The sequence below is a fragment of the Chlamydotis macqueenii genome, chromosome 2 (assembly GCF_036417535.1).
Source record: "Chlamydotis macqueenii isolate bChlMac1 chromosome 2, bChlMac1.mat, whole genome shotgun sequence".
NCBI lineage: Eukaryota > Metazoa > Chordata > Aves > Otidiformes > Otididae > Chlamydotis > Chlamydotis macqueenii.
The window spans coordinates 137,715,415-137,736,556 of NC_141557.1; the positions used below are offsets into that span (position 1 = coordinate 137,715,415).

The 21,142-nt window shown below is 41.1% G+C and overlaps 1 protein-coding gene across 2 annotated transcripts in view; it reads right to left on the reverse strand.

Annotated features, from left to right (window-relative positions):
• Positions 1-1,799, reverse strand: part of RUNX1T1 (RUNX1 partner transcriptional co-repressor 1) — a 116,673-nt gene extending 114,874 nt beyond the window's left edge. The window contains exon 1 of one of the 2 annotated variants that reach the window (XM_086741003.1): positions 1,185-1,799. Coding sequence is in view for 1 of the 2 variants with exons in the window: in XM_086741005.1 (XP_086597131.1) it covers positions 1,185-1,212 (28 nt within the window). In the remaining variant the exon portion in view is untranslated. The remainder of the gene's footprint in view (positions 1-1,184) is intronic. The other variant, XM_086741005.1, reaches the window with a different exon arrangement.
• Between the last annotated feature and the right edge of the window lie 19,343 nt (positions 1,800-21,142).

Sequence of the window (21,142 nt, forward strand, 5' to 3'; positions counted from 1 at the left end):
CAGGTCCCTTCCGCGCCCTGGGGCAGGGCAGGGCCAGAGGGGGAGGAGGGGCAGGGGGTGCCTGGCAGAGCCTCCTGCTGATCTAGGTGAAGACCCAGGGCTTTTCTACCCCGGGGGAACCCCGGCAGCTGGGCAGGGGGCAGCTGCGGGGAGGCTGCCTCGGACCCCCACCCCCGCCCCCCAATCCCCCTTTAAACTCCTCCACTAACTACGGGGAGCGAGATTTTAGGTCCTGCCCGGAGCAAGAGCGACTGGAGAGCTGCGCCCGGTCAGTGACTTTCAGTTTCTCCCCAGCCTTACGGGGAGCGGAGTGCAGCACCGACGCGGGTATTTCTCCATAAATTTAACGTTTAATTGAGCCGCGGGTGCCCCTGCTAGGGTGGCGAGCCCCTCCCTACCCGAAACCCAATTTTAGCCTAACTTTGACACTAACGAAAGGACTCGAACTGGCCAAAAGTCTAAACGGCCGGGAGTACGGTTTTCATCCTCCTGGTCTCCCTTATCGATGGTCTGTTACGGATTTACGGCAGCAAACCGGTCAGCTCAGCCGGACGAGATGACACGGTTCCATGGTACGGCAGTTTTGGAAATGCCACCCCTAACCTTGCCTTGTATTGGGAAACGAGATCCCTGCGAGACCGCGCTGCGGCTGAAGACGATGTGCAGCGCCTGAAACCCCGCTCGCCAAACAGCCCGAAGTGCTGTCGCCAGCGCTACATAATAATCCGGCCACCGTAATGAAACAGAAACAAAACAAAAATCCCACCAGAAATATTTCCGACGCTCCGACTCACGTTGGCTAACTGTGATCTGGAGAGATGGGAGGGAAAAAAAAAGAGGGAAAAAAAAAAAAAAAAAAAAGCAAGTCCTAAACCGAGACATAAACCCTACACTGTGGGACAATATGTGCTCGGGAGGGTTATTTTCTAAAAAAAAAAAACCAAGAAAAAAAAAACCAGGGTTGTTTGGTTTCTGGGCTCTTGAGCAATACTTGGGGTGCGGGGAGAGAGGAGGTGCAAGAGCATAGCTGACCTGACCCAGCCCCGCTCCGCCGGGGTCCGGTCTGGTCCAGCCGTGGGGACCCCCCTGGCCGGGCCAGCCCGGCGGGAAAGAGGAGAGGAGAGGGAAGCGGAAAAGGGGCCGGGGGTCCCCCCGCCCCAGCCCTACCCGCGCCCCGTACTCACACTGCAGAGGACCGGAGATTCCCACCATTCGCCACGGGCTGCGAGCTGAAAATAAAAGTTCCCGTCCTGCTCGGGGGAGAGCCGGCAGCCCAGGCTGCTGAAGGGGCGAGGGGGTGGGAGAGGGGAGAGCAGAGCAGCGCGGCTTCCCTGCCCAGTCCAGATGATCCACGTCCACAAAAGTCAAAACGAGCTGAGGAGAAACTCCAGCTGCTCTTCCCCCCCACCCCCCCTCCGCCGCCTCTCTCTCCTTTTTTTTTTTTTTTTTTTTAAAGGAGGATCAGCTCGAGAGAGAGCGGTTCCACGGGAAAGGACGAGAACCAAAAAAAAAGTCTCCAAGTCGAGATGCTTAATGCCCAGGTCCTTCTTGCCGCCGCCGCCGCCGCAGACGAACGTGATGCGGAGCGCAGGGAGCGGCCGCTGTCAGTGGCGGCGTCTCTGCGTGTCCCTGGGCTGCGGGCGCATAGCGCTGCCCCCAGCCGAGCCGAGCCGAGCCGAGCCGCCCGCCCAGGGCTGCGCTGCTCGCTGCGCTGCGCCGCGCTTCGCTCCGCGCCCCTTCCGCGCTGCGCCGCTTAGCCGTGGCGGGGCGAGGCGGGCAGCATACTGCCGGCAGCCGGCCCAGCCCCGCTACCCAGGTGCAGGGGGGGAGGGCTTAAAGCGGTGGGAGGTGATAGAGGTAGGAGACATCTGTGTCGTGAGGGGGTTAGTGGGGGTCAAGTATATGTTAACAATAGGCGAGCGCGGTCCCTCTCGGGCAGCCTGCCTGCTCGCTCTTTCTTTTTTCCGCTCGCTTTTACCGGGTGGAAATCTAACTTGCTCCCTAATGATGCCTCCCCGGCTTTAGGAGTCCAGACTGCCCTGCAGTAACCCAAGACAAACACTTTCTCCAGCCATCTGGAGAGCTCCTGGCTGCTCTGCCTGCGTCTCATCACTGTGTGAAGAGACAGCAGCGCTAGAAATCGAGCCACTCTCAGATCTACTCTCTAATCCCCTTCTGTTAGCTGATTTCCAGTCAGACTGTTTGCTTTTGCATTAGATAATAGCCTTAGAGAAAACAATTATCATTTTCTTTTTCCCTTTGTTTTTTCCCCTCTTTCTAAAGTACGGTATCCAGGAAGGCCTTCTCTATCTTTTTTTTTTTTTTTTTTTTTTTAAAAAAAAGAGAATATATAGTCTTTCATGACTTGCAGAACCCAGATGCAATTTTACACTTTCCTGGAAGGAGATTCTGGATTCTTCGGAAAGCAGCAACATGATCGTGACCACAGTGAAAATTAATTACTATAATCTACAATTAATAGAAGTGTGTCACCGTTTGACTTCGTGTTTCGTTACATAATCGTTTGAGTCGGCATCCATATATTTTCCGATTCATCAGTTACTCCCTTCAACGTTTTGCAGAGAATGTTATTGTCAGTCATACAACCTACAGCAAACATCTACTTCTGCTGTCTTGTTGACACTGTATAAAGAAGGCGTCTCCACAAAAAAAAAAAAAACAAAAAAAAAACAAACTACCACATCAACTTCATATATTGAGTAAAAAAGTGTGGGGTTTTTCAGGTTGCAGATAATGGATTGGAACTATCAGAACTGCCTGGACATTTAGCTTAATTTTTTTCAAATCTCAGATATTGAGTAAAAGAGTGTGCATAGCACAGAACTTCTAATCAAGCTGCGTTCTTCACTCCTGTACGTACACGTGCACACGCACACACAGAGGCACACACACAATGGGCCTGATTGTGCAAATTTACAGATGCCTGATTTTAAGTGCATAAATAGACCTATTGAATGCAAAGTAGCTTTCCCTGTCTTTATCATAAGCACATACACATTTCTAGAATGGAGGGGGGGGCGTTTAGTTATATATTTATAAGCATATTTATGGCAATATTTATCTGCCTCTGTGACTGGCTTTGAAAATTTGGTTGATTTTGAAAATATTTTTCAAATACATTTTATGATCTGGATAAATCTACCTTTCCTGCAGACATTTAGGGACATGGAGCTTTAATGAACTGATTTGCATATAGTAATATGGGGTAAAATTTAAGTGAATTCAGCTCAACAGAGCATAAGTCAGGACATGTTTTGGTCTACTGTGATTTCCATTTACAAAAATGGTGAGAAGCCACAAGTCTGGCATTGATTTCTAATTTAAAAGCTATCTGTTCTACAGAGGTCTATTTCAAGGCCAAAATTATCAGAAAACCTTTAAAAAAGTGTTTTCAAATATTTTAAAATAATCTGAAATAGCAAATTTTACAAGGCTTCCTTTGTCTATGGCAGATGTAGAAACTTTAGTTGAGCCTGCAAATCTTTGTGGCATGATGCTTTCGTCCCAATTGTTGTATGTGGAAGCTGAAAAATAAAGAAGAGATTTTGCCAATGGTCCCAGAGCATGTTTTGCTGAAGTGTCAGGGACTGAACACGGAGTCCTAATTATCAGTTTACAGCTTTAAAAAAAAAAAATCCTCAGCGCTTCCTTTTTGGACTTTAAAAGATCAATCGACTTTCTAGGCATTACCTTCCAAAACAGGGAAGGAACATCAGCTTAGATTTAGAAACTCTGGAAGCTCTAGTCTGAGCTATTAGCGTTTTAATATCCACCGACAAGTGGATTAAAGTTTACAGACTTCTGTCTTCTCTTTCCGTAATGAGAAAAATACAGAAATCACCTATTAAACCCCCAGCCCTGGCTCGGATTGCGCAGCATTTCCCACTGCTCCCAGTAAGGACAAAGCCTGCCCGGATAACGAAGCGCAGTAGAGCGTGGTAAATACTGACTAATTCATGGCAACTATACTTTTCTCAGACACACTGAGAGAATAAATTGACAAGATTCCTAAATAATAAAAGATGGTAACCATCAAATATTATCATTGTATTGCAAAGCTGATGACTGAAGCCTGGCTTATTGCAAACTTCTCTTATCCATATCTTTTTCTTTTCTCTATTTATTTCATGGAGAGCGTAGGTATGTTTTAGTGAAAAAGGAAAAATAAACATGTTCTTTGAAAGACGAATTCATGTTTCAGGAAGAAAAAAAACCCTGCAGCCTCACAGCAGACCTCACAAATACTTGGTAACTTTACACCCTGCAGATTTTTTCTGCAGACTGTAGATGCCATGTCTGATTTGACATATGAAGGATTTACACTGTGTATCACTGTGTGACATTGTGTGAGAGAAAGGCTGGTAAAAGTATAGTTGCGCATGGAAGTCTGAAATATCCTGCTAGGCTGTCCAAATCTGACTGTATTTTGATTGTACAGAGACCGATCAAATGTTCAGAGCTGAAACATGGCTTACACTTTGCTGTGAATAATTATATTATGGGCAGTCATCTGCACTGAAATTCTTGGAAGAGAACTTATATATCAATTCACCTCATTGCTATTTAAAAATAGAGACAAGTATGTCCCTCCTAATTGTCGCTGCCTTGCAGCTCGGAGCATTACACACTGTCACATGTCCCCATCCAGAGCTCAGATGCTTCTTCGCTCAAACTGTGCAGACTTCAGGTCCGTACTTGTTTTTTTTTGGGACATGTTTCTCTATGAAAGCATCTTCCACTTCCAAAAAGCTGGGTTTCACCCTCCCTGAAGCATGGGAGAATGTATATATTCTAAATATTCATTCCATGGGAGCTGGATTGGGCCCTGGCATAGGGATCGGGGCTGTGTGTGGCTGCCACAGCACTCATTTGACAAGAGCTCATTTGGACAGAGCGGCGCAGTAAATGTTCATATAAAACGAGTCAGACAGAATGCTAAGCTGGGTCCTTGACAGCTTTGACTCACAAACCTTTCCCTTAACCATGTTTTTCCAATTTTCCCACTAATTTACAAGTATATTTTACACGTTAGCGTGAGCCACATTTCATTTTCATTTCAGTCTCTTCAGGCACCTTTCGTAGGTCATGGAGTCTGGAGGACAGCAGCACGATGGAGACTGCTGCAGGATCCACGCTAAGGTTACAAACACTTTCTTTGGGAAACCCTTCCCGGTTTAGCCGGAGTACAGGCTAAATCCTGCCTTGACCCCTGCACAGAAAAACGGCAAAGACATAAAAACATGCCGTGGCGCAGAAACGCTGGCCCCTGCTCGGGGAAGGTGACTGGTGAGTTGCTGAATGTGCTTCGCAGCCTCACATTAGTAGAGAAACAGGCGGTGGGACTAGCCCTTGATAACGGGAGTGGAAAATGTGCAGTAGCAGGATAGATCCCCATCCTTTAGTATGCAAACCGTGTCCACTAGGTGATGTACATGCTGCAAGAGCTGACATGTTACCTGCTTCTCTCCTCTGTTCCTGCAATTGTTCACCCTTTGCTTTTGGTATTGGGAAAAACATATTAAGTTCCTTCCAAAGTAAAAAAAGAGCAGCTACCTACTTTCAGGAGTTTACAAGCTCTGCTGATGTATGTTTTGACACCTTCCCCTTGTCTAACGTGAGAGATTTTAACCCTGCTTCATGTATATTTATTTGAGGTATCTCAATTAAATTATAAGGACATTTTTTGCACTCGTTTGCTGTTTGGCATTGTCGGGACTCTTAAAAGCCCATTCACATTGTGGCATTCTGAAGCACTTTCCAGAACAATATAAGCACAGTGACAGAAAAAGGGGAGCTGGGTTATTTTGGAAAAGATCACGTAAACAAAAGTTATATATTGGCAGTCATTTGTGGGAGTGCCAGCTTTGTCACTCATTTTCAGTGAAATATGCCTTCTTATTAGAAAACAACTCTTTTCAAGATAAAAGATTCTGCTGGTTAAATAAAGCAATACCAAGGAAAAAGAGAGAGAAAAAACATTTTGAAAACTTTCACAGAAGGAAAAAACTTGTCTTGTCTTAATCCATTGTCTATGTTTTATTTAAACAACTAACTGGGTATTGAATATTTATTAAATGAATATTTAATATTAAATGCATTTTAAAATAGAAAATATTTCTTTTTCATGCTGAGATTTTCTGTCTGTGCTGAAACCAGAAAAATAGATTGCACTACAATAATACAGGCTTAGCGCTTCTTCTCTAACAAATCTGAAAACACCAAAATGGAAAGAGTAAATTTTGTTTCCATCAGTGTCAAAGAGCAGGAAACATTTTGCTGTTGAGGTTCCTGGAAGCAGTAAGTGCTGTATTAACTGCCACGCCGCGCGTGCACACTCACGCACAGGGTACCTCACCGAGCAAGGGGAAACCGTTGCCCTAGCACACATGCACCCGGTTCCTCAGCTTCCCACCTGCTGGGCAGCCACCTGCGATAAACAATAGTGGTCTATTATCAGGCAGTAATAAAATAAGCGGCCACAAAGCTCTTTACCGACGCACCGCTATAAGTCCTGCAAAAGCATGGGAACTCTTGCATGCGAGGCGAAGTGGGGATCTCTCTTAGGACAACCTCTGAAGGCCAGCGCATTCCCCTTTTAAATATACCTACTGTTTAACGGGAGGCAGCGACCATCTGTAACGTACGTAATGGCGCACAGCTACTATAAATTAATGAATCCAAGGTGCGTGATCTGTTCCAGGTTTCCTTTTGTATATACACAGTGCCTTGGTGCTACGTCGCCTAAAAAAGTACATTGACATTCTGTATATGGAAGGCTCACAGCATAACTCTCTTATCTTTTTCACTGACATGTTGACAGTGCATTATTCCTCTTACACACAGGCTTAAATTGGGAATATAACCATGTTTCCCTGCTGGCTGCCACTAACCAGTATACTGACCCTGCTCCCAGATCGAAAATCTGGCTCATTCAGGTTTCATGAAGAGAGGTGAAGTTCTCTTTTGGTATATCAGATCTCCATGTCTCCGGCTGTAAATAAAAACAAGTTGATCTAGCTGGGAACTCTATTAATATCATGACCTCAGTATGATGTAACTGAAACCGCATTTTCCACACACCCCCCAACCACTGTTTATATTTGCATCAAACTAAGTTAAACAAAGGTATGTTTTAAAGCCTCTGTCTGGGGGGGAGAAAAAAAAAGTTTGTTCTTGAAAGCAGTTTTTATTGTAGTGATTGCTTCAAAATGCATATATCTATAACCTGGAAATTTCCTTCACAGCGATCCATAAATACTTTAGAAGCCACTTAGAGATTTTGGTATTCTAGTTTCCCTCACATTGTATTTACAATTGTTTATATACTTACATGTTTTGACTGTTCCTCTGCAAGTTAAAATCAAGTTTAGAGTTTGCCTTGCTCAGGTGTAGTCCTTCCATGACTAACACAGAATTCATAAGACAACAATTTAAAAATCAGGTTTTAACTAGGGTGTAGTACACAGTTTAAGCTCAAAAGCACCTATTAACATTAAGTAGATACTTAATTTAAACAAATTTTTAAAAAACCAAGTATCATAGCAAACAAAAATTATATTTCAAAGTTTCAGACTGCTGTAGAAAAAAACTCAGCTAGATAATTGAGTCTGATACTAATTCATCTGTTGGACTCTATTTAAAGCTTGATTTATTTTTAGAAAGAAACCAATGAAATCTAGTTCGCTCAGGAATAGTTATTTGCAGATCAATAGCAACTTAAAATGTTGTCTCATATGCACATCGTTACAGGGAAGATGCTTTGATACATCACTCACTTATTACTTCTGCTCTCAGGCAAATAGGAAAAGTAGAAGTAATGAAAAAATAATGTCTTAGAGAAGACAGAAGTATTTTTTCCCCTTTTGCTGGCAGGGGACATAGGAAGAGGACATAGGAAGTAAATAAACCGTAATACAGAAATATTCAGAAAGAGCAAAGCACAGTGTGAGAGATGCTATTTATAGAACAAGGAGAAAATAAACGTAATACTTTTAACACTACACAGTGCAATGCAGAAATTTAACATTTTAAAGGGCAAGTAACAATGAGGATGCCTAAGAAAACCCACATGGTATATGGTTAAAAAAATAAGGAGCTAAATTCAGCCACCTTTAGTTGAAGGGAGTAGCAACCAATTCTAGTGTATTCTCTGTCAGTTCGTTGCAACTTTTCTTGAAATTAGGTGCTGCTCCAGGTGTCAAAACCTCATCTGAAGTGCCATAATAATTTATTGCCCGTCTGCAGAAACAACCTGATTCTGTCTCACTGAAATAACTGACGTATTTGGCCACTGATTTCCCAGGAAAGGAACCAAACTAGAACACTTACAAACCTTATTACTAAAAATACTCTTCTCTTCAATAACATATTTTTAGCTCAAACTTCTTTCCTTTGTACACTTGCCTTTTAACCATGGGCAAAAAAAGTAAACAATGTATTTGAAAGTTATGCCCTATATAACAAAAACCACATAAGTCAAGTTTAGAAAGCATTTTTAAAAATTTCAAAAGTAGAAACTATCTTTAGTCTGCCAAACATAAACATGTTAAAATACATAAAAGATTAATTTCCTTGGTTTGGCTTGTCTTTGCTCACTGCCAGCAGTGACACAACTTACGAACTGCATCTCTAAATCATCCAAGAGGTCAACGAAGATATGACCTCAGAGCTGCTCTCATCACCTACGGGACATGGTGCTGCAAAAGACCCAGCTTACAGCAGCCCCTGCCACCTTGCCAGCAGCTTAAAGAGCCAGAAAATAAGCTTATTGGAAGCTCCTGTGCCAGAAATGGGCTATTTCTGACAAAATATCTGCATTTCTGACATCATTCTAGTATCTGTTGTGTTTGGGGAAGGGTACTGATCTCTGCATGTTATGAGGCTGCGTACGTAGGAGCTGGCTTTTGGTCTCATAACCATGAGATCTCCCCTGGGGTAGCAGCTGAAGGAAGAACTTCCAGTCGATTCTGCTCTTCAACTCTGAGGTAGAAAATCTGCAAGCAAAATGATAAAACAAGTAAAAAACCCAAAAAAAGGCTCAGATTTTAAATTAGAGTCGATGCATCATTTGTATTTGTCTACTTGGTGAGCATGAACTTCTACTTTACCCTTTAAAATTTTTCTTATTCTATATAATGAGATTTTTTTTTATACGAACCAGGTCACTGTGAGAGGGTGAATACCTTTGTGGTTATTTACAGAAGTATGACCACTCTTCTCACAATGAATAATTATTCAAACTTGATTTAATAAAACCCAAGCAATATATCTGATGTTGCTTTTCCTATTTCTCTTCTTAACAGTTTTTGCCTGGAAGCTTCCCAGTCTTGCTTGTTTTTCTCCTCATATAGCTTTGAGGAAACAATAAACATCTCCCCATGTCCTCCCTTTGCCTTTCTTGATCCATAAACAATCTTCCAGTGAAATTTGCTACATGGCAGCAAATTGCAGATCCTGATGAATCGTAGGCTTCAATGATTTCTAGATGAAGTCAGTCTTTCCATTTTCTGGGGCTTCTGTGAAATTGGTTCCTTCAGATTTTCAATTTCAAAGCTGGAGATTTCTGTTTATTAAATATAGCATTTTTCAACAAAAAGTGTCTCTTTATTTGAATCACTGTCATTCAGTCAGCATTTCAGAGCTCAGTAACAGCCAATGAAAAAAGCTGAGAGAGTCCCGTATTCTTTCTCATTTAGCTATATCAGAACAAGGTTTCCTAACTTAAGTTTCCATAACCTTTGGGATCCACTCCAGTAGGTAAATGAGAAAGTTTGAGGAGCATCTCTTAGTCTGAAGTGCTTTAAGCAGGGCCATTTAAGATGGAAGATTTTTGTCTGGCTGGATGTGATAGGGCTTATTCCACATCACAAAAGGTGTTGAATTAAGCCTCACAGGCATTGTATATGTCACAGAGTGTCTAGCTCACATATATATATACACACAGATGTATGTGTGCGTATATATATATATGTAAACTTTTCTGTGTTCTACTTACTTATGGAAAGAGTAAGAAGCAAGATAGCCACACATCTTTGGGAAAAAAAAAAAAAGAAAAAGGGAAGAAAAAGAAGTTTAACTGCTAACCCAAGGGAGATCTCATGGTTATGAGACCAAAAGCCAGCCCCAAGTCAAACTAGGGAAACTAATCCTTTATATATTTTAACATGTTTATATCTGGCAGACTAAAGATAGTTTCTACTTTTGATATTTTTTAAAATGCCTTCTAAATTTTACTTATGTGGTTTTTGGTTTTTTTTTTGCCCGTGGTTGAAAGGCAAGTAATTGTGTATTAAAAAAAAAAAAAAAAGAAAGAAAAATGAGAAACTTCAAACAACCAACCAGACATTTCCCCCCTTCGGATGCTGCTTTTGCTGTTCTTTCCCAAAGGCTCCCAGGTAATGTTCTCTAGTCTCACACTTCAGAGATATCTCTGCCTACTGAAACCACGGATGGCTGGGACAATGGTCACCGAGAAACTCATGAGCTGGCAGGGTCAGAGCACTGCACATACGTGCAGCAGTTGTGCATAGGCCACATATGATTAGTTTAACCCATCCGGTTTCTGCAGTGATGCCAGTCTGTCAAAAGGACACCAACTTATGCCTTGGCCTTGACCACTTCTACTGACAAGGATGATCTCTGTAAGTTTCCAGATTAACTCAATGTGAGCAGATTTTGTAGTAGGATATATGACCTGTTGGAGTGAGTACAGAGGAGGGCCACAAAGATGATCAGGGGGCTGGAGCACCCCCTCCTATGAGGACAGGCTGAGAGAGTTGGGGCTGTTCAGCCTGGAGAAGAGAAGAATCTGAAGACCTTATGGCGGTCTTCCAGTATCTAGAGGGGGCTTATAGGAAGGACAGGGAGAAACTCTTCAGCAGGGCCTGTTGTGATAGGGCAAGGGGTAATGGTTTTAAAACAGAGTGAGGTAGATTCAGACTGGATATAAGGAAAAAAGTTTTTTTGCAATGCGGATGGTGGAACATGGGAACAGGTTGCCCAGAGAGGTGGTAGATGCCCCATCACTGGAAACATTAAAGGCCAGGTTGGATGAGGCTCTGAGCAACCTAATCTGGTTGAAGTGTCCCTTCTTCTTGCAGGGGGGTTGGACTAGGCAACCTTTAAAGGTCCCTTCCAACCCAAACCATTCTATGATTCTATGTCTATATTTCAAATACAAGAATGATCTCTACAATCTAAACAGTACCTTATTAATAACATGGGTATTATGGGGCTGTCATTAGACATTATCAAGACCAAGAACATACTGTATCATTCTTTTGTGTGCCCATATGGTTGCCCAGTATTCTCTCTCTATTGGATTGTGCTTGGTTTTGGCATCTGAAAGCTATCTGGAACAATAAGCTACAGGTTTCCAATCATGTCCATGTAATTGGAGTAGCACCATACCAAGACCATAGCTGCTGGCATCTGCTGAAACAGCTGTAGACTTAGAAACACTGTAAAATGCCAGAAGTGAGGATGTAGTCAACAGAGTCTTTAAACTCTCAAAAGCACACTCCTGTTCTTTATCCCATTTCTTTCCAGTGTCTGTTCTAAGCAGTTTATAAAAAAGATAGACCTTTTTAATGAGAGGCTAAGTATGAATTTTCTTCAAATTTTGTCATGCTCATGAACCATACTAATGCTGGTACATTTTTATATGGTGGTATTTCAAATATAGTCTTGATTATTTATTTCTGCCTCCGTTTTACTTAATGTCCATCACTTCTCCTGACTGCCATAGCCTCTATTTTCCTGTTTGATTTTAGTCCAACAGCTTCAATCGCCTTCACAACTTGTGGTAACCCTAATGTTGCAATGTTTCTCAAACTCCCAATAACCTACAATAATAATTAAATACTCCCTTTAGGGCTTAGGGGAACTCTTTTGGAATCTTTCTGAGCTATCTGTGATGCCAAACTGATGATTAAAGCAGTATTTCTGAATGATGTCATCATTTCAGCATTGTCATGATAAAGTAAACTTTGTCTGAGTCTCTACCTGCATCTTGCAAGGATATTAGCGTATCCATTGATTGTGAATCGTATCTTCCTGCTGACAGAACAGACCAAGAAAAGACCCCTTAAGTCTACTTGTGTGATGTTTTCACCACAACCGATACCAAAGAAGCAAACCAAGTATCAGCTCAGTTCCGATTTCTAATCTGGAGCTCCCTACCATCCTACAAAGATTTATTTTAAACTGTGGAAAATACAACTTCAGGCAAAACTTGGCATGAGAGAAACACATACCACTTCAACTGGGTTAAACCACTTTTTCCTGAATTTGACAGATTTCACCAAACCAGCCTTACCTTCTCTGTGCACTGTGCAAAACCTATTTGAAAGATTTACCTGTAGTGACATTATTAGGGGAAAAAAACATCACTGGAATAGGATCTTTGCCTTAATAACCAAAGCAGGTGTTGGTTCAGTGTGTGACATGTCTCCATCCAACTGAGCTTTTGACCACTACCCTGGGGTTCTTCTGTGTAATCCTAGACTTTTAGACTTCTTGAAAAAAAAAAAATCAAACACAAAAAAGCAAAGACAGAGTATTTATTTTCTATTGTTCTTAATGGAGCCATCGGGAATTCCTTTCAGATTGCTTCCACATTTCTCCTGGACTACACTGTAAATTATTTCAAATTGCTCGTGCCCCAGACCTGCCTGGTCTTTCTGCCACTTAAAGCTGAAGAGTCTGAAACTCCCAGGACCAGTTCAATCCCTCAGCACCAAAGCAAAGCGGGAATTCCAGGCACCTTTCTCAGGGAAGTCAGGACAAGGAGAGCAAAACTGGGCTTGGCAGTACTGGCTTCTTTACATTTCAGCTGCTTACTTGTCCTCAATTTCTTCCTACTGGTGAATGGGTTCCTATTCCAGAGTATAGGTAAGGGACAGCTCGAAATAAAGAGATGCCTGTGACTATTCATTCCTTCTGCATGGCTGGGAGTCAGAGTTGTCTCCTCCCTTCATCTCTGAGGAGACATGGTCACCCTGGGGTCTCTGGTTTGTGTACATGTTGGGTCTGTCCCATTTTCTTCACAAAGGGTGCTCAACGTTGCTTGCTTTTTCCTTCCTCCCTCCTTCCCTCCCTCCCTCCCTTCCTTCCTTCCTTCCCTCCCTTCCTCCCTTCTCTCTCTATGTCTCTTTCTCACAGAAACTTTCATTTTTCATAAGTTATTATTGCTGCACCAGTTACTCCACATTTTTTAAAGTTTACCTTGGCTTTTAACTGCAAGATTTCTGTGAGGCATATTTGTCGGTTCTTTACAATCCTACACATCAGGCACTCTCTGATGTGTTCATTCTTGTTGGTATCAAAGCCACAAGGCTCTCTGTGTTCATTTTGAGTCTATCTAAAGATTTAATATGCTTATCAAACGTGTTAAGGGCAACATCTTAACATCACCTTCCTTTAGAAAGACAAATGATTTATAAATATTTTCCGCTTCACTTCACATTGGATAAATTGGTGTGCTAACATGTACATCACCACTCTTTCTGCTAAAGTGTACTTCACTGCTCCTTGTGCTAAGTTTTTTGTAGCACTAATTTCACACATGCCATTTGATTATATTCACAACTGGAAATCTGCATTACATTTTATGAAATAGTTAATTTCTGATATGGTGTCAGAAAACAGTATAAAAAGAGAGAAAAGAGCTACTCTTTTTTACAGGTGTAACTTCTAGAGGCCAGTGGCGATGCTGAGGACAATGTTCAGTGCGTAAAGGTGATCTTTCTTAAAAAAATTAAAAGTTGTGGTTTATCGCTCTTACTATAATCATATTCGTACTTCTGGCCTTATGAACCAGGAAATAAAACTAGCTTTGTTATATTTAAAAGTGTTTCTCTGTACTACCAAATACTTCTATTTCCCATGAGACCCAGAGTAAACAGAATACAGGATTTGGGGCAAAATAAAGTATGATCCCTTTCCTTGTTTTCAGCCATTTAAGTCATCGTATTCTTATCAGAGATATGAAATATGTCCCATTTGATATGTCAACACCTTGGCTAGAGCCTCTACCAGATTCTTAGTGTCAAGGTTCTCAGCACAAACTTACTTGCTAAAACCCTCACTCTCCTATATCAGCCCAGAATATCCAGGAGATGCCCCACTGCTCTGTCCCAGCTCTGCCCATTCCAAAATATACTCCAGTGAGCATCCACTAAGCACTGGTGAGGATTTTCAGGTCTACTGTCTGCAGTTGGGTGGGATGGAGGTCACTGCCATTGCCACCAGAGCTGGTCACGAGACCCTGCTCCTTTGTAGGATCTACATCTTTACAAGGGCACAAAAAGACCACCACCATCCCTGCTCTGCTGATACTGTTGGTTTTGTCAGATCTCACTCTACCAATCTTGATAAGGCCAAAACGGTGCCTTCAGCTCATCCAGCAGTAATTCTGCTTCCCTTCTGAGACCCAAACCTCAGCATCCAAGCAAAGCCAACGTGCCAGTAGTCAGACTGACCCTACCCATGGCACACACTGTGCCGTAGTGCCTGCAGTCTTTCAGAAATAGAGTGCTGATAACACAGCACTGCTTGCATGTGTTGAAATATGACTTAATTAAAAAAAAAAAAAAGGCTTTGGAGAAAGTAACACTTAGTAAATATACATATACAAATACAAGGAAAGGTGTGGAGATTGGGTCTTCTGGTTCTTCCCAGTAGAGGGAGTAGGGAGTTCCCTCTGCCTTTTCCTCTACTCATGGTGTGTACATATGGGACTTAAAATTACAAGGAGAATGAAAAGCTCTGTCACCTGTTTTATTTCTGTATCTATTAGCTTCCAACACAGGATGTTCCAGTTCTTCCAGACTAACTGAATGTCTTTTTCGGGAAACTGGTTTCACTCTTTGGATGTTAGTATGCAACACTCTAGGATCACTATCTGTAGCAAAAATACTACAGATCATTTCAACAGGCACTTACACTATCGAATATAGTATTTCAAGTTACGTACTTTTTTTCAATCAGTCAGCAGAATTGGTGTTTATAGTTTCTTTAAAAAGGAATCAAGACTAGATCTGGTTTTGTGGCAACTGTGGTTCTTAGTAAGGAGGAAAATGAGAGGAAATGATTCGCAAGCTTTCTGATAAGTACAAAATATTTGTAATGGTACCATGTCATGACATTCATGATCACAGCATTTAGCACTGCAAGTATTTTCTCAGGTTCTCTAATGATTACTGTAGTGCTCTGCTCTTACATAGTGCTTTTCACCAATGCACTTCACAAACAGGAAGGTCCAGTTAGTAGGTGAGGAAATGGAGGCACAGTGTGAACAAGACCCACAACTCCCACACGACACCCAGAAAGTCACCAACATGGGATGGCCCTAGGACCAGTGTAGTACTCCCAAACCCAGGCAGCACAGCTGACCTCCCACCCCATCTCCACCCAATGATAGCACATAAGGGAGAATCATAGAGGAGGAAACCTCTTCTTCCCTTGGTGATATACTGTAATAGTCAGAAGCCACCAGCTTTTCTTCCCAATGAGAGAAAATCTCAGCGAACTTACACGCCTTCTCTAACTCCACTAAATCAAAACCTACCTTGCGACACATGCACAAGTTCGCTATTGAAAGGAAAGGGCATCAACCCATAAACCCAAAGAGATCGCTGGCAGCTGTGTCAAGGCACACTTTCCTTCAGATTGAGCCTATCCTAATGCAAAATGATCAAAATTGGGAAACCTCTCCAAACCTCCATAAGCTTAGAGACCGCAGTATCACAGAAACAAAAATAGTCTCACACACTAGGCGGAAATGCTTTCTTTCCAGGGTATTAATCAGTCAGCCCTGAAGAATTTTAAAATAAGCCTATTATTAATTTGTGCTGTGGTAAATTTTAAAGTATCGCTAATTGCTTAATATTAAAAGCCAGGCAAAGTAGAGTGGTTCACATTGCTAGGTTTTGCAATTATTTTTTTTTTCCAAGAAAAAAATGCTATGACATCTTCTATTTTTATCAAGTTCCTTTTGAAGTTTTTGTTAACCTGGGTGCAAAGGTCCATCTTTGAGTTCTCCCTAGCTGACAGTACAACAGCACATTGAATGTGGTCTGACACAAATACTGGAGCTGGTTACCATCAGAGGCCTCAACTCTCTTACCTGATAAAGGGAAACAGTGGTCTTCTCAAGCTGTACCAGGGCTCCTTAGTACACATACAATATGGCAGCACAGTGTCTTACTACTTTTTTGACTTCTCCCTGGGTATTTTGCTCTCAGCAGCCCTATACAAGCACAGAATGATAGTCCAGGCCTGACATGCAAAACATAAGTCCTTTTCTACTTTCCCATGTTAGCTTCCCCTGCTGCATTTGAACAGATATAAATTGACCTTGGAGTATTTGTGGCCTTTCTTTAATTTCTCCTGGTTAATTATTTTTTGCAGTTAACATAGTCCAAAGAAAAGGATGAAAAAAAAAAATTGCAGAACCACATCCCATCCAAATCCTAGCTGCTGTTCTAGTTAGGGTCTGGCAGTTTCAAAAAGAAGGCATGGCTTATCGATGAGGAACTTCTCCATTTTGCCACTTCAGCGTATGCCTTCTATTTGTGGTATGGTAGGTGCTTTTCACTTCTGATGTTCTCCAGGCAAGGTCTAGGCCAGTCTAACCTTGTCAGTCAGTGCATTACCTGTCACCTATTTTGTGGCACCAAATTTTGTATCACTTTTAATTTGAGTTTCTTTGTCTTTTTCCTCTTGACTGTGTCTGGTTTCTTGATAATGCATCTCTTTCCTTGATGCGTTTTCTTCCCTGCAGTTTCATTTCATGGCACTGTTTTGAAACAGATGCTCTGGCTACTTGCACAGTCAGTCCTGCCAGCTTCATGATTCTTCCTTGCTGTTTTTGACTGTAACCCTCAATTTACTAAGGCCTAATGGTAAGAGATAATGGGAAAAAAGACCAAGTAGGCGAAACATAAAATATAATATAAGACTTTTAGCGTACATTTTCTACAGCATATTTGATTTTTCAGTAATAAGAATTTCTGGTTCCATGCTTTTTATTTTTGGATATAATGAAAACATATTCTTTCTGTAACTCAGTTGAAATGAAATGAGCTATCTAGTAAGACAGAACCTCTGGGAAGGAATTAGAAAATACTCTTTTGTTCCTCATTTGCCCCTTAGTAAAGTGTTTTACTTAGTTCAGTAATATCAGCATGGTTGTTTAAAGTTAGGTGCATAAATATGTATTTTGAAAACATAAGCAGATTGTTTGCTTTATACGTAAACATGATCTATAGTGTCAATAATACTTCAGTGAGAACTCTATAGGCAGGATCTCTGAGTACCCAGCTATTAACAAGGTATCTCAATATGTCACAGGTATCTAATTTTAGGCATCCAGATTTGATATTTTCAATCTTACTGTTATTTTTAATTCACATGAAAGTTTCCCATAAGCACAACAGAAAAGCAAGTAGTTACCTATGGCAATTTTATACTGGAAAAGTCCTTGAGTTTCAGCATTTGTGATTTGATTTTTAGTATTGTAAGATGACAGTATGCTTGAATGTAAATTGAGATCTGGTTTCCTAGAAGGATAGTGGATTAGTAAGCTTTTAGCAAAAATTGTCTGCTTCATATTTCTCCTGTGAATTCTCTCTGTCTACTAAGGAGAAGAAATTAGCTCTCTAGACAACATTTCAGTCAGTTATTTCCAGGAAAACAGACTGCTGTGCCAGAGAATGTCTTTGCTCAACAGTTTGCACTGGCCATGAGAATTTATAGTCCCTAATGTTAAAGACTCTTCATTGCATGTAAGACCATTTATTGGTCATAAGGCCATTCAGTGGTTGTGAGGCCATTATGTACAGAACACTAACAATACTTCTATTGATTTAATATAGAGAAGGTGTCCCTAACCTTGATGATTAGAGAGAGCATTACAGAAAGAACCAAATTATGAGATACAGATAAAACTATGTATTAATTACTCTGGAATTACCTTTAGTGACAATATTTACACCAATACAGCAAAAGCAGAAAAAATTAAAGTGAGACAGACTTTTTTAGTGGGAACACCAAAGTTTAAGGCAGGAAGAAGGCACAATGTTGTTCTATTAGTTTTAAGCTGATAAGGTCCAAAGTGTTATCTGAATACAATCGGGAATGTTTGTCAAGACAAAATGGTTGAAGTGGTGAAATAAAGCCACAGATAGCACCAAAGTTCACATATTATTCCAAAATTCCTACACAAGTATGACTTTTTAAGATTTTGCTTTCTGATATGAAAACTCCTGTGAAACGAGAAATTATGTATAGCTGTGAAATGTAATTTGTAACCCTCAGTCTGTCAAACTCCTGTAGGTTTCATTACGGTGGGTCAATTTTTCAGCAAGTCTGGAGAGATTTAAAACCGTAAGAGTTTGATACTATAAGGTTATGTATGTTCTAATAATTCAAGTAAGATGGATAGTTAAGAGAGGTTGGATGGTTTTGACCTCAAACTAAGAAAGTTCTTTTTCTTTTTTTTTTTTTTTTCACTGAGTTTTGGATTTCATTCAAAGCTGAAACTCATGGCAAAAATCCAGGGTCCTTCTTTGTGTTTTCTTGACCTTGGGCCTGTTGTGTTAGTATGTCATGTGGCAGAGCAGTCTGAGTGAGTTAACCTCTCCAAGCTGCTAGAGCATTTGTTGATGATAGGCAAGTTACAAGGAAGAGCATTGCCAACCATCCATGACAAAGTGAAATTAGAGGAGCTTTTTCTATGGTGACCAATCCCTTGGGTAGACTACATGGGACTCAAGAACATTGCATCATGGCACAAAAAGTGACTCCAACAAATGAAAGAATCCAAGCTGGAGAGGACAAATCTGTATGCGTGAAAAACAACAAAAAAGTTTGCACCAAGACTCGGAGAGTGTAACTAATTGCAGTGTTCTCCTTAACTTTACTGTAAAACACCTATTCCTATGAAAGGGAACAGGCCTAACAGTCTCTGGATGGGTGCAGACTGCAGAATTAACAACTGCACCTGAGCTACCCTCAAACACGATGTCCTTACTTCTCAGATGGATTGGTCAATGGTAGATCTGCAAGCCAGGCAGAAAAACTGCAAGCAAACCTGGGTGGTGATGAATGCTTCACTACAAACAGGTCACAGTATGTCATGTTCTTCATGCTGTTGTGAATTCTTGCATTTTTAGATGGACTGTATTTTACTTTGAAATCTTTAACAATAGAAAATTTTGTGTTTGGTTTTGTGTTCTCACATTTGAGGTGTAAATGGCCTTTTATATCCACAGACACGCTATTTTGATAGAGGCTGTAAAACACACATACAGCATGATATACGAGAAGAGGAAAACATAAATGTCACACCATTGTTTTCTGCACTCTTGCTGAAATTTCAGCATTTCTCGGAACACCCACAGTCAAACATCTAAAGTTTTCTTTGGAGTCTCACAAAGGGTTAAGGCAGCTTGTTTGGCGTTAGATATTTGTATAATGAGCTTTTACTGAAGTAATTAAAATTTGTTTATAATTAATACAGATGAATTGGTTTCTGCACAATAATAGTTAGGAGATTAACAAAGGCCACATTTTGGCAACAGAACTACATTCTTTTCCAAGTGCTGTGGGACTTTATCCAATGAATGTCTGTCCAATCCGGCTGATTCTTCAGAGATGCCATATGGCACTGCTATGCATTACAGTTTTTTTTCTAAAAGGCAGCCATATGACATAACTGATCTTCAAAACGTTGTCAGAAGGCATTACCTAGGTAGGCTGCGAGCTGCTTTCCAAAAACTTAGCAAGCACAGGGGCTATTAATTATGAGCAAAAGAAATGTGCACACACACGCTGGAAAGTTGGCATCCTTTCCACTCTAGTCACAGCTGAGCATCTCTTAAACTGCTCAGCCTAGGAAAGTGAAGAGTTTTATCTTTTTTTAACTTTACACGTCTTCCTCTAAAACACTAATGCAGAAGTTTCACGATCAAGTTATCTCAGAAGCGTCAGCACATCTGACCACATGTGCCCGTGAATGTCTTATTTTACCAGCAGCACGTGTTCTTGTACTAACTCCACTGCTTTCACTAGCACATTTTCTGAGATCAAGAAATTGTTGCCTTTCCACACCCTCACATATGTCCCCTGAAATCAAGATGATCCAAACTATTCTTGAAGCCAGCTATATTATTTGTTTCATATATATATATTTTCCTGTTACTTGTTATATCATTTGCCTTTGTGGAAAGGGATTCAAAGTCCCCATGTCTCCAATACTTGGTATGAATGAATGTTGTTATGAATGACACCTGAAGACCTTGATTTTGCTCCTTCTTGCAACACACGAGCTGCAGTATCACCATGGGTGGTTCATGTTCTTTTCTAGTCTCCTTATTAGCCCAATAGGCATAACCATGCTCATTCTCTGTAAAAGCTCCTGAGCGCTTTCACCTCACGCAGCTAGGGATTTGGCAGAGTGACTCTCCTGAAATCTACCCTGGGGACCTTTCTGGTAATTCTCAGGTCAGAAAAATTTCTACAAAACTGGGAACACGCTATGAGTTTGTCTGCAGTGTGATGCTATTGTGGCACCTATTTTCAAATAGCTCTTCTGATTTCCTTTCCTACATAGACAAGCTTTTTGCCTAAAGGGGAAATAATTTTTCATTAATTTACTTAGGGGTTCAGTAGCATATAGACCTCTCTTATCCGTGTGTGCAGTCCCCCTCTTCCTGAATATTAGGTCATTTGGGCATATCTGCAGTTAAATTTGCTGTGTGCTTTTTTCGGTATTTCTTAAAAATATTAAGTGATCTGTAACAACTATGATTGTTCTGAGTGGACACACTATATCACTATTGTCCACACTGCCATATGACTTCTGCTTAGGATGGTGGTATTTTAGTGAAAATACTCTGAGTTCCAGTTACAGATCCCACAGCAGATTCCTCAGCTGATGTGCTGTAGTTGATCTTATTTTCCACTGTAGGAATCAAATAGCAGATAGCAAAATTTGGAGTCAACTTAAATTATTATTGTTGTTCTTCTTTCATACTGTTCTCCTGGTATTTTCTAGCTGTGTGGACTAATATGTTATTCTTCTGGTGATTAGCAAAAATGAGCTTCTGCGAGGATATCA